General features: G+C 43.3%; 1 protein-coding gene across 1 annotated transcript in view; it reads left to right on the top strand.

The window, feature by feature from the left end:
• Nucleotides 1-72: 72 nt before the first annotated feature.
• BCR (BCR activator of RhoGEF and GTPase) overlaps nucleotides 73-13,035 on the top strand; it is a 102,081-nt gene continuing 89,118 nt past the window's right edge. Inside the window, exon 1 of the mRNA XM_084538944.1 lies at nucleotides 73-1,589. Within this exon, the coding sequence (XP_084395070.1) occupies nucleotides 74-1,589 (1,516 nt within the window). The 5' untranslated portion in view covers nucleotide 73. The remainder of the gene's footprint in view (nucleotides 1,590-13,035) is intronic.

The raw sequence follows: 13,035 nt of genomic DNA, 5'->3' as shown, positions 1-13,035 counted from the left end.
TGCTTTATTCTCTCCGGCTGTCTCTCTCCAGCTTCCCTCCCTTATTCTCCACTTATTTACTCCTGTATGCAAAATGGTGGACCCTGTGGGGTTTGTGGAGGCTTGGAAAGCACAATTTGCAGACTCTGAGCCTCCTAAAATGGAGCTGAAATCTGTGGGAGATATTGAACAGGAGCTGGAGATGTGCAAAGCATCTATCCGGAGACTGGAGATGGAGGTCAACAAGGAGAGGTTCCGCATGATTTACCTGCAGACTCTTCTGGCAAAGGAGAAAAAAAGCTACGATAGACAGAGATGGGGTTTTAAACGTGTTTCTCAGTTGCCTGAAGGGGGTGCAGAGCAGCAGATCCAGGACCTGCATCATCACCAGTCCGCTGACCAAGATGAATATGAAAAAAGCAAGTCACACCACGGGGAGGAAAAGTTCAAACCCAGGATACCTTCTCTGCGGAAGCTGTCTACCCAGAGTGACGGGTCGGACCTGTCGCCTTTGGACAGTCCCCATCATGGGGAGGGAGAGCAGGACAGGTGTAAGTACTATGGCGAAGAGAAACTGAAGAGAGTTGTAGAAGATACAGAGACTCGCTGTGATACAGATGGATCTCCTTCAAAACACAGATCGGCTTCCACTCGCAGGCTAGCGGGATCTGCTGAGAAGGAGGCATCTTTTGAACCTATTTCTAAGGACAGAGGGAACAGCACCAGTGTGGCAGCCCTAAGGTCTAACTTTGAGAGGATTAAAAAGGGGAATTCACATCATTCTGGAGATAACAAGGATGTTGTTGAAAAGCCCTTCTATGTGAACATGGAGTATCATCACGAGAAGGGTCTAGTGAAGGTCAACGATAAAGACGTTTCTGATAAAATAAGCTCTCTTGGTAGCCAAGCCATGCAAATGGAACGCAAGAAGTCCTTACACTCCCTTCCTTCTACCGTGGTACCCAGCTTCAATGAGTTCCAGAGGCCTGCTTACAGGGGAAGGTCCTCAGAGAGCAGTTTTGGCTATGATGGAGAATACGAAGATGCTGAACTGAACCCCAGGTTTCTCAAAGATAATCTGATTAACGCCAACGGCAGCAACCGCTCACCTTGGCAGCCCATGGACTTTCAGCCCTATCAGAGTATCTATGTTGGTGGAATGATGGGGGATGCAGAAGGGAAAGGACCTATCCTGAGAAATCAGAGTACGACTGACCAGGAAAAACACCTCACTTGGCCCAGGAGATCTTATTCCCCGAGGAGTTTTGAAGATATTGGAGGAGGATATACTCCTGATTGTAGCTCTAATGAGAACCTTACCTCCAGCGAGGAAGACTTCTCTTCAGGGCAGTCCAGCCACGTGTCCCCCAGCCCCACCACTTACCGCATGTACCGGGATAAAAGTCGTTCTCCGTCCCAAAACTCTCAGCAGTCCTTTGACAGCAGCAGTCCACCGACCCCCCAGTCTCAAAAACGGCACCGGCAGCAGCAGGTTGTTGTGTCTGAGGCTACTATTGTGGGCGTACGAAAAACAGGACAGATCTGGCCAAGTGACGGAGATTTGCCTTCTGGGAGATGTCACCAGGACAGCTGCTTCCATGGGGATGCAGGTGTGTACCAGATATCTTTTTTTTTTTTTTTTTTTTTTTTTTTTTTTTTTTTTTTTTAAATGTACAGAGCAGGAAGTGGCATCATGGAAATGAATGGGAGAGATTTTCTAGGTTGCCCTGGGTGAATCACCCAAAGGGGGCAAGTGTTTCATGTGAAAAGTCTGTTTACCTTGTAGTTGTCCTGTTCTGGGAAGGTCCTGCAGAAGTATACCTCAGACTGTATTTTAGAAATACAGATTGGATTCCCAAAAGGTTTGGTTTGGGCTTCTCTTGAGAGGATCAACGAAGTACTACATTAATGTGTTCTCAAAGTTTCAGTGTCAACACTGACATAAATAGGGGCCAGAACTTCTCAGGGGTTGTAAAGTGATCATTCCTTCCCTCTTATTCTTGCCTTGAGTAGTTAAACCCTCCCTCAGAGGTGATAGTATGGCAACATGCTCCAACCTGAAGGTTTTGCTGGAGTTTTACCAGAAATGATGCTCTTCCCACAGTCTGTTTTTTTTTCCTGCCAGTATTAATTGGATTGCTAGTTTCTCATTCTGTTTTGTGTTATCCTTCAATTATAGCTGATTGGAGGCGATGATTGTGCAACCCTGTTGAAGCTTTCTGCTATCACTAAGTGAGGGAATAACTTTGAATATCAGGAAGCCCCGAGGGAGAGCTCGTAATTTAATTTTAGCAGAATCAAAATTTTTGTTTGGGGAAGGATGGGCCATGTTTGAACTCAGTCTTGTGCAAGTTACTCAGGCACGCAGATGTCTGTGGAATTGCAGTGGATTTACAGCTGGTGGAAGAGGTGAACTATGTTTATTCAGGTAGACTTATTGAATATATGTGGACATCTGAATCTATTTAGCAAGGCAAGGTACATACTGTAGATGATTTCTTGTATCAACACCACCGCTAGTCTTCTGTGCAGTAAATGAAAAGTGATCAAATCCAGGAATGAAAAAGCAGTATGGGTTTTTTGATAGACTTTCATTCTAAATCTGTGAGTTATTCTGTGTTTTTTTCTTTTTTTTCTTTTTTCTTTTTCTTTTTCCTTTGAATCTGTCATTTTAATAAGGGGGTTAATAGAATGTTTGCTAAAAGGATTGAATTCCTGAAGTACTAGGTGAATGAGAGGCCTATGAAAGATATTACTTTCCCAGGTTCATAGAATCATGTAATGGTTTGGGCTGGAAGGGACCTTAAAGATCACCTCATTTCACCACCCCTCTCCCCCCCGCCATGGGTAGGGACAGAATCCTCTGCACCAGGTTGTGTGAGTTTGGTGTAAAGCAACTTTGCTGAAAGGAGATTTCTGGTTTTGCTTTCCATGCTGCTTTGTTTGTTTGTTTGTTTTGCCAGCAGCGCTTCTGGGAGTAACAACAGAGGGAGAACTCCTTCCTCCCACCCCCTGCCATCCTTGCAACCTATTGTTTTGTTAGTGGGAAGCTATACAGTAGTAATGGATGTTTGCTGTACATGGAACCTCAGCATCCTGTCCTCACAGTGACTTCTTTATCAGATGGCATATACATACCTGCTTTCTATCTGGGACTACTGCGTTCTTGTTTGAGCTTATGCATATGTTTGTATCTTGTGGGGAGCACTTGCAATGCAGGGGAGAGGCTGGATCGAGTGCTGTTTTAAACTGAGCTGCAGCCATCTGTCTCTGCTCTTGTTTACTGATGCTCTTTAGATGACTGGGAAGCCTCCTGGCAGTTGCAGTTTTTGCAGAAGAAAACAAAGGGGCAAAACCAACAAAGGTCGATGAAGCTCGAGGACAAATTCAGCTTTCAGAAAGGCAGTAGATCATGTTTTAAATAGTTCAGCTTACGCTTTGTGGAATGCAATGGTAGTAAAAGGGGCTGCTGAAAACTCAGAATTGCTAAAATTTCTGGTTGTGCTGGAAAGCCCAGTGCCTGTTCCTGAGGTTGGCCACACAATTGCAGGCAGGGACAGAATGTAACTGATGCCCCTTCTGCTTTCAGCAGCATAGGGGGTAACGTGCTTAGCAGGAGCCTTCACCAGATGGCTAATCAGTATTGTCTTGTGAGTTAGCTGGTGGCAACTTTTTACTTAACCAAGAAGGCTTGTGACTGGAGGACTGTATTTCAGATTAATTCTTACTGAGCATTGTTTTGTTTTTATTTTTTTTTCCTGATTAGGTTCGATCAAACTTCTTTCTAATTGATAGAACCTCCTTTTTGTAAAACAAACAAAAGTCACGAGCAATCCCGGTGTGATTAGCTGCTTGGCTACCGTTCCCAACTATCATGTGCTGAGGCGGCCTGTTCTGCATCACCATATGATACGAAGGCAGTTCCCAGATATCTGCCAGCCTTTCCTGCACCTGGGGTTCAGTCGCTGCTTCTCTGTGTCCCCTGAAGTTGTGCGTGGACAGAGAGTGCAAGTTTAAATCCCAGCAGGTTCTGGACAGCCTTAATATTAATTAGTGTCAAGTGGGATTTGTTCAACAGTGTTTGGCTTCTTTGTGCCTTCAGATTTGTGTATGCTTGCTGGCCTTGCTCTTCAGGATGCTGCCATTAATAACGCTGAATGTGGTGCAGCAGGTGCAAAGCAAACTTTCTGTTTGGATCTGCCCTGCCAGTGCATCTTGAGCCTGGCTTGCAGACACGTGCTGTTTTATCTAAATACTTGCTTGAGTTCGCAGTCAAGTGATGATTTGTTGCTTTTGCATTATAAAAAGGGCTAGAAGAAGGTCACCTAACTGGAATTGAAGAAATCTAAGTCAAATATATCTGGGTTCTTGGAGATGGGTTATCAAAAACCTTAAATGAGACCAAGGTGGTAGGCTTTCAGTTTTCTCCAAGGAGCAGAATGAGAGCTTGAGGGGTGAGCTTTGGTAATAATACTTTCTATTAAATATACTTAAAATGGAGTTTGGGCAAAGATGTTTATGTTAGAATAAATTATGTTACATTAATTTCCTACAGTGGGAATGCTTAATTCTGCATTAAACCTAAATATTTTACTGTGATTTTGGAGGAAGAGCAATATATGAATATATATGTATATCTCCTCTCTCTGTATCTATATTTATTTAATTCTGTCTACTGTTAAACAGTAGTTTTAGACCCACTGAGACGCCCTTGTGCTTTTCTGCACATAATTGAGGTGAGAGCTGCGTAGAGCCCCTAGGCAGTGAAGAGGCCTCAGTTGCTAGTAAAAGTCTGTTCACTGAGGAGCACACTCGAGTTGCTGCTTGACATTAGAGCTTGCTTCATAAAATTGGTGCGTGCTCGCAGCTCTTTTCGCGAGCGGATTTTATCTATCTGCATAACAACATGCAAATTCTTTGTGCAGTCCACATAGATAAGGAAGCAACTTTACAAGTAAATATTGTAGGTGCCCCAGAAGTGACTTCTGTCCTCATGAGAGGACAGGATGGTGCTCTACCAAGACTGTCAGGCTGTAGAGAGCTGCTGACAGTTGTAGTGCTCAATATAGTCAGTTTGGGGACATGTGTAATTTAATTTCATTAGGAGTAATTTTTACCTTATTGTAGCCTCTAAGCATGGGAGAGCGGAGTGTCCCTTTCTGAAGGGCATGGTGTGTTCTTGGTGCTTTTAGTGAGTTTGATGTGTACAGTGGAAAGAGCACGGAAATTTATTTATGCATGTGAACTGTAAGACTTGAAACTCCTGTTATCTTAGATGGGCAGAATGCCATTTTAAAGTGCATACTTGCTTAGAACTGTAGATTCTTCAGTTTTATGTGTCTTAAATGCCTGACTAGGTAGACATGCAACTGAATTTCCTCCTTTTGAGGTCATCCTTATTTAATGGTAAAGCTGCAAGGAAGCATACAATATATGGTCATGAAAGGACGCGGCTCTGTATCAGTTTCTGTGAGGGTTCTGTTCCTGAGTTACTTGCATGTTCTAGGATCATGGACGAGTTTCTCAATTATGCACTTTTTCCACCCACTATTGTCTTCTGTGGATTTTACAAGACGCAATTTGAAAAGTGTTTTGCACTTTCAGCAGGGTAAAGGCAACTCGTGGGGGGCAATGCCAGTGCTGTTGCTGCTGTTTAGAATCAGTTGTATTTGAGCAAGAAGCAGACTCTAGTCCCCCGTGTAGCAATTCTTCCTTCTGAGGATCTGAAATTTAGGAACTTTCATAATGTGGAGTCACTTGTTTGGTTTAAGGGCTACTGGCTGCAGGTCCTGCTGCCAGTTTGTGACTTGCATTAGGGTCAGGAAAGAGGTTAAACTTTAAACACTTGTTTAGTTAATTTTGCTATTATTTTTTAAACAGCTTTTATTCCTGTGTTCTGATGGTCAGTGGATTTCACAGGAGCACTGAAGACAAGATGCTGTTTAAATGCTTCCACCCACCAGTGCTTTCCAGAGATTTAGTAGCTTTTGAGATTATCTAGCTGCTTGTGCTACCACTCCCCTCTTCATAGTCCGGGGGAATGAAGAGCTCTCCCTCTCTTTTTCTGCCGGATCTCTTTTTTCCTCCATCTGAGTTTAAGGGAGTCTGTGAAGCTTCTGCTGTAGTGTACTCTTCAGTCTGTTTTGGTTTGGTTTGTTCCTTCTTCCACAAACAGTTGCTGAGCCTTACCTCAGGCCCTCCATAAATAATGACATGTAGACAGATTTTATTTTTGCTTTTCTTAGGTTCACCCTAGATCATGGAACTCCTCCCATCCCAACCTTCAGGTTCTTCTGCAGTTGCAAAGCACCTGCTTTGAAATGAGAGGGCAAAGCAGCCCAGATAGTACTTGGTTGATGCTGGGAAACTCTTAAAAAGTGCTGATGTGACTTGATCTGCCTGTATGAAGCTCTTTTGCATTGTCCACACCAGAAATGGCTGAAGTTGGGGCTGTTTTTCCCACGGAGTAAGTAGACCAAGAGTTATGAATTCTGGCAAAGGTAGATCTGGGAGTAATGCATTGGGTTTATAAAGAATCTTGTCATCACTGCATAATTAGCAACAGTTTTAAAGTGGTCTATGGGGCAGTAGAGCTGAGTCCACTTTGTGCAGCTGCCATAGCTGCATGAGTGCCTCTCAGGCAGTCAGTGACCTGCAGCTGGGCTGGTTAAATCTAATACCAGTGCATGCCTCGAGTCTGGGAGTGTTACAGGAACTTAAAGCTAGGACCAAGTTGCATCAGAGCCAAATGGATACCCATATCGTGCTGTGATGACCACAGACTTGAATGCTTTTCTGTATGCCTAAACAACTGGAGCTAAGTATTTTCAGCCTGGTGATTTCACAGAAGTAGAGGCCTAAAGCATTGCAGTGAATGCCACAAAACAAGGTGATAATGCCTTTTATCTGAGCAGGAAATGTGTAGGCACGTGGGGCCACAATATTAAATCCGTGGTTGAGTGAGCTGCTTTTCTGATCCATATTGTTGACTCTGTTCAAAGTACTGCAAAAGCATTGCTTTATGGCCACAGCAGCCAAACTGACAGATGTGAGTGTACTGTGCATCCGTTGTGACACAGAGATGTTTATTTGGCACAACATTTTGGTCCTGCCCTGAGAATTGGCAGGGAGAGGTGGGAGCACCCATGGACTGCCTGCTGCAGTGCACTACCTGTGCAGGTGGAGGCTTTGTTCTGGGTGGCTGAAGGAAAAATTAGAAAAAGAGGGAGCACCAAAGGTCAGCAAGGGGGCAAAGAGCTGAGGATGGAGATGAGGATGGCAGAATAGATTAGCGTTTGGAACTAACGGAGGGATTATGCTTGTGCAACAAAACTAATTGCTGTGTAGAGGAGTAGTCAAACGTGGCAAGCAGGTGGGTTTGTCTTAATATTGACATGAACACTGACCATGGCTTATGAAGTGGTTTACTTGTGTGTGTGTAGGTGATGGACTTTTAAACCAGTAAAAAATGTATTGGGGAATGGGCTGCTTTGGTCTCCTCTGTTTTGCCATCTTTAGCAAAGCAACAGCACAAGTGTATGGTTTTAACTTTGAAGACCCTTGCGGATTCACATAAGTGCAGATGATTCTTGCAGCTGGCATGATCTTCACGTACAGACTTCCAGAGGAGCAAACCAGAAAGGTTTTTCCTTTTGATTCTTATGATCATGTTCCCTGAAGTTGCAACAAAGAAATCTAGGAGGTTTCAGAGAGTCATTGTGGCTACTGATCTGTGGAACTAATTGCATCTTCCATAAGTGCTTCCATTCATTGTGTGATGCTTCTAGTTTGGATATTTGGATGAAGTGCTAATTATTGTATCCAGTCACTCCTGGACTTGTTGGCTTGTTGGACTCCTGTCTTTTTTTTCCCACTGCTTGCAGAAACGCAGCTGCCCTTTTGTCAGTACAAATGCAGCTAGCCTCATTGTCACTAGAAAATGTCACTGAGGTGAGAATGAAGGCAATAAAGTGCTAGGAATGGGGAGCAGACATCCCAAATGACAGACGTGGAAGGGGGAAGAAATAAGGTTTAATTCCCAAATTTGCTAAACCTTAAAGTATGGGTTAGGAAATAATTCTGTGAATACTGGGCAGCATGCTCCAACTCACGACTCTTAAAACAATGTTGTGGGGAGTGGAGGGTGGTTAATAATCCACGTCTGGCTTTGCAGGCTGTCTGAAATATGGCCCAGCACAGGAGACAAAGAAGAAGCCTGTGAGGGTTTGGGAGCCAGTAACAGCCTGGAAGTGGGTATCTACCATCCAGCTGTAGCATGTTCTGCGGTTCTCTCTCTAGTGCCTTCCCTGTTTCCCCAACCTGTTAAGGATAAACATAGTGCAGAGGCAAGTGAGACCTGTATTTCAGCTTCAAGGAATTTTGGAGGTCAGTCTATAAAGGTTAATGAGGTGAGGCTGGGCAAGCTGTTTACGGAGGATTGCTCCATTTCAATTACCGTGGGGAAGCGTATTGCTGTTCATGAAAATCAGGCTGTTGATTGGAGGCACAGCCTATCTGGAGCTTGCTTTTCCCCAGAGAAACCAAGGCTAGCAGGTTGTTTGACTGTCTCCTCTTTGATTTGTTCTGCCCAGTCAGATAAGCATGAAGGGAACAATAAGGGCCTGATTCTGCTCTGTCCCTGGTGAAATATCATTGACTTCAGTAATCTCTCGCTTGCACATGTAGGACAAGAAATGGTGTTCTGGTACAAGTTGAATTGCAAACTTTGCTGTGCAGATAGAGGGGTAGACTGCAAGTGACAACAGAAATGCTGGCAGGGATTAATTAGCTTGGGTGAACTGCATGTGAATCAAGTACTTCCAAAATAACCATTTAAGTGTCTTAAGCTACAAAGCAGGTTTTAGTCAGCTCACTGATAATGAAGTCAATTGCTTTCCCGATCATAGCTTTACATTATATGTGATGAGAAAGTAACCATAAATTGTAAGTAAATCCTCAAATGTGGGTCTGTTTCATGCTGAGGAAGAGATTTGCAAGTTCGTAACTTCTTTAAACTTGTTCTGAGCTGTACTGTATGTATTTTAAACAGTAAAACTGGCCTGCACAGGGCCAGCATGGTGCATTTCTCTCACAAAATCTGTTTGTGGTTTGCAAATCTTCTGAGTTACTGAAATAACAAAAGCATGTCTCTGTTGTCTTCTTCCCAGCTGCCAAAATGGTATCTCTCAGACCCTTTCTTAACCAGGTTATGGCTAATATAGTAATAAGATTATTGCAAATGTAATTGGAATCTCTGTTTCAGAGAAAGCTCTGCCCAAATGTGGCAGCTGGAGCTGAGTTAGTTGCTCATGGCTACATGAATGTGTGAGGAGTATGTGTGTGAGAATCCATGATTGCCCTGTAGGAAGAGTGAATTGGTAAAGTTGTCTGTTGGTTTATATTACTGAATTGTCTCTGTTGGTATTGCAGGCCCGTCGGCTAGTTGTTGTTATCTGTTCTTTTATTGTTGTTTGCAGCCATTTCACCAATCCTTGTTGCCTCTATTTCTTATTTTTATTATTTTTATTTTGTGGAGGGAGGGCTTCTTTTATAGGGGGAATAAATCCCCCACTACCTTCCTCATTCTGTATAACAACAACAACAAAACACACGCACACACAGAAACACAAACAACCCCGACCACCTCTTTTGGACCTTCTGCACAAGTCAGGTTTCCCAGTGAAGTATCCGAAGACCCTGGATTATTTGCAGATTGGCCTGTGACAACAGAATAGTAACAACTGCTGCGAATCAAACAGCTTTATCTGCAATTTAAGAAAGCAGCTTTTGCAGTAGTTACAATTCATATTTACAGACTTGGCTGCTCTTCCATGTTTGTGACCTCTCCATGATGTGTGGAGAAGTGCACTTGCAGCCTTGGCTCACTTTGTCTGTTTACTTTTCCTTAAGGACTTCAGAATAATCTGCTCTCAACACTGAAATGCAGCTACTTCTCTGATGGGATATATACCAGCTATTATGTTATCAGAAATCCCATACTGTGTTGGCTGCAAAGCTAGGTAAGGAGTGTCCATTTCCAATGCACAATACGTGTGAGGCTGCAGAAGGCTCTACTTGCTAGGATAGGTGTTTTATTTTTAAAAAATAAAAGGGAAAAAACAACCATCAGTTACCTACTTGCCCCATCTGTGTGTTCTTCTGAAAAGGGCCAGCAGCCTCCTGGCATAATCTGTTCTAAGGAAAAATACCTCATTCCCTGGAGCATCAGGCTTCAAACATGTCTGAGCTGCTAAAAAGTAAATGTGATTGGTCTGTTGTCACTAGGGAGGTGTAACGTGCAAGCAGAGAACTGTATCTGTTGCAGTCTACAATTACACAGCACTGCGTGATCCTGCCCAGGATGATAGTAATGGCCTGTCAGCCTCGCTGGGCTCAGGGCTTCCCAGAAGAGATTAGATTATGGTGCTTAGTAGGAGCCAAGACACAGAAAAGCATGTTCCTGTGACTGTTAGCATGCAGCTCTCAGTTCAGAGCGGCCTTCGTTTTTGTTTCCTGCTAGCCTAGCTCTTGTTGCTGAATTTTTATTGGTTATTTTTATAGTGGTCAGCACTGATATTATCATTGGAAGTTTCAGGAAATAATATGCTGAGAAAGTGAGTTGATCGTTGCTGGTAGACTTCTGTGTGCGCTCACCCCCACCCTCCTTGTCCTTCAGCTCTGCTGCAGGCTGTCTCCTTTCTTTCAGTCCTTCTAGGTTGAATGTTTGACTGGGAGTTCCCTTGCTCCCCCTTGGTATCTAGTACGCTTCTTGCTTGGCATTCTCCTGAAATGCTCACTGGATCTCTCAGTCTGATAGAGATGAAATCACTGTCATCACTCGTTTAAAACAAACAAACAAACAAAAGGCACCCAACCCCGGAATAGTGCCTCAATCTGGCAATGTTCTGTCATTGTCTTCAGGGAAATCTTGCTGTTTGGTTGCGTGTGCTTGTCTTTGCCAGTTAAGCTAATTACTTGCTTGAATTGGCGTGAATTGATGGTTAAAGTAGACAAAAGATTTGAGCTACAGGACTGGGGGCTTGGGAACTGGTTACTGTGTAAGCATACCAGAAACTTCACATTGATGCTGATCTTGCTCTGCTCTGGTATTACAGAAGATGATTTTCTCCAGTAGTCACCCTTGTTCTTTTTTACAGGGAGATGTGCATGGGGCAGTGATGCAGCGCAGGGGAGCGCCCTGGAACAGAGCTATAGCATCTGTAAGGCTGGGGAGGAGACAGCATCAAGGCTAGGGGGTTCCTATCCCAGGAAGATGTGTGAGACAGGAGGACCTGTTGTCACCTGCAGCTCAGAGTGAGGGGTAAATCTCCAGGCTACCTCATCTCAACAGAGTTTTAGTAGAGAGAGATGAACTAAAGGTTTTATTGTCCTCTTACTGAAATGTCTTAATATTGCAAAGGCTGTGTCATGGTGTTTCTGTAAGTACCCCCCACTAGTAGCTTGAGAAGCTCCCTGCCAACACCTTCTATTTGACATTGGGTTCATCGTTATATTCCTGTTCGTGTTCAGTGTCTAACAGGACTGGGAAATTCTGCTCTACACTGAAAAGTTTCACCGGGGAGATGAACAGGTGAAATAACGCTGACCCCAGTGGAGAAGAAAATCCAGCACTCCCTAAAGTAAATAAAGAACTGGCTCTGCCTGCAAGCAGCACGTGCCTGTGCTGTGGAGGCCAGGCAGGAATAGGTGCAAATGCAGCTTCAGAGGAAGCCCCTTGAGCCCATCCGGGGGACTGGGGCACCAAAAGACATGTCCAGTAAAATCCACCTGAGGATATGAATTCTTGCCAACCAGTCACAGAACTAAAGTCGCTTTACATTTTCCAGAGTTTTTTTTGTGCTTTGCTAAAAGGTCAGGGTTCCCATTGGGAAAAAATGTTCTGCTAATGAAAAAGTTTTAGAGTTTGGAGTAACTAGCAAGGAAGGAATGGGAAAGCTGCATGATTTATTTATTTATTTATTTATTTATTTATTTATTTATTTATTTATTTTTCCCCAGATTATTCTTTTTTTGTTGTTTGTTTTATTTAACATTTGGACACAGCAATGGCTACTATCAGAGAGATAACAGTATTTCATGAAGGGCTCGATCTAGGATTTGCTGATGTCAGGGGATTTCTAGTGACTGTTTTGCTGTGACACAAGCAGCATGAGCTGTATATTTCTTCCTAGCTACCTGAACCAGGGTTTCCCAAGATACCATGATTTTCAGGTGTGGTCTTGATCTTTGACTTCAAAAGAGCTGCTGGGCTTTTCACAGGCCTATGTTATAAATGTTTTAAAACTTTTATATGCATGCAGCCTCTGCTGTCCAGTTTCAGCAGCAGTACTGCAGATGTGGTTGAGAGCTGCACTGGGCAGGCAATTCGAAAACATAATTCTGATTTAAAGTTTTTCTTACCTTTTAGAGAACAGTGTCAGCTGTACATGTGCATCTGCTGTGCCTCCTGAATGGGTGCTATGGAAACCCTAATGTGGTTTAGAAAGCCTTTTTACTTTATTAATTTTTCTAGCACCACTTTGCCTCTGCTGTCTTAAGAAGCAAAAAGAGAAGAGAAAGTAATAAAATGTTGCTTACATCAAAACATCAGATATGCTTTTTTCAGTTTGTCCAGTCCTCTGAGATAGGTCTCTGTCAAAAGGCATTTTGGTTAGATAGGGTTTTTTAGTATGCATAGAGAAATAAATGTCTGTTGCATATTTAAAGTACCCGAGACAACAGAACAAGGTGCCATCCACTCAGCTGGATGGTTGTCTGTAACAAACTGAAGTCCTCTTACACCAAGGTGCGATGGGAGCTGTTTGAATGTGACTGACCTGTCATGTTTGTGTTCAGCAAACATGCCCTAGCCCTGACCTTGACTACCCCAAATTTATTCAGGCTTGAGCACTGACCTATACATAATTTGTTGTGGACTCAACGTCTGGTCAAACTAAAATATATACTAATATGATCTAAGGACTGCTTTGTTTTACACTGAAAATTTAAACGTAACTAAACTTGTACTGCAGGTGCAGGGTTTTGGACCTTCCCATA

This window comes from Aythya ferina (assembly GCF_964211825.1).
Source record: "Aythya ferina genome assembly, chromosome: 17".
Taxonomy (NCBI): domain Eukaryota; kingdom Metazoa; phylum Chordata; class Aves; order Anseriformes; family Anatidae; genus Aythya; species Aythya ferina.
The sequence above is the reverse complement of the archived record's forward strand: the minus strand, read 5'-3'. Positions and strand labels throughout refer to the sequence as shown.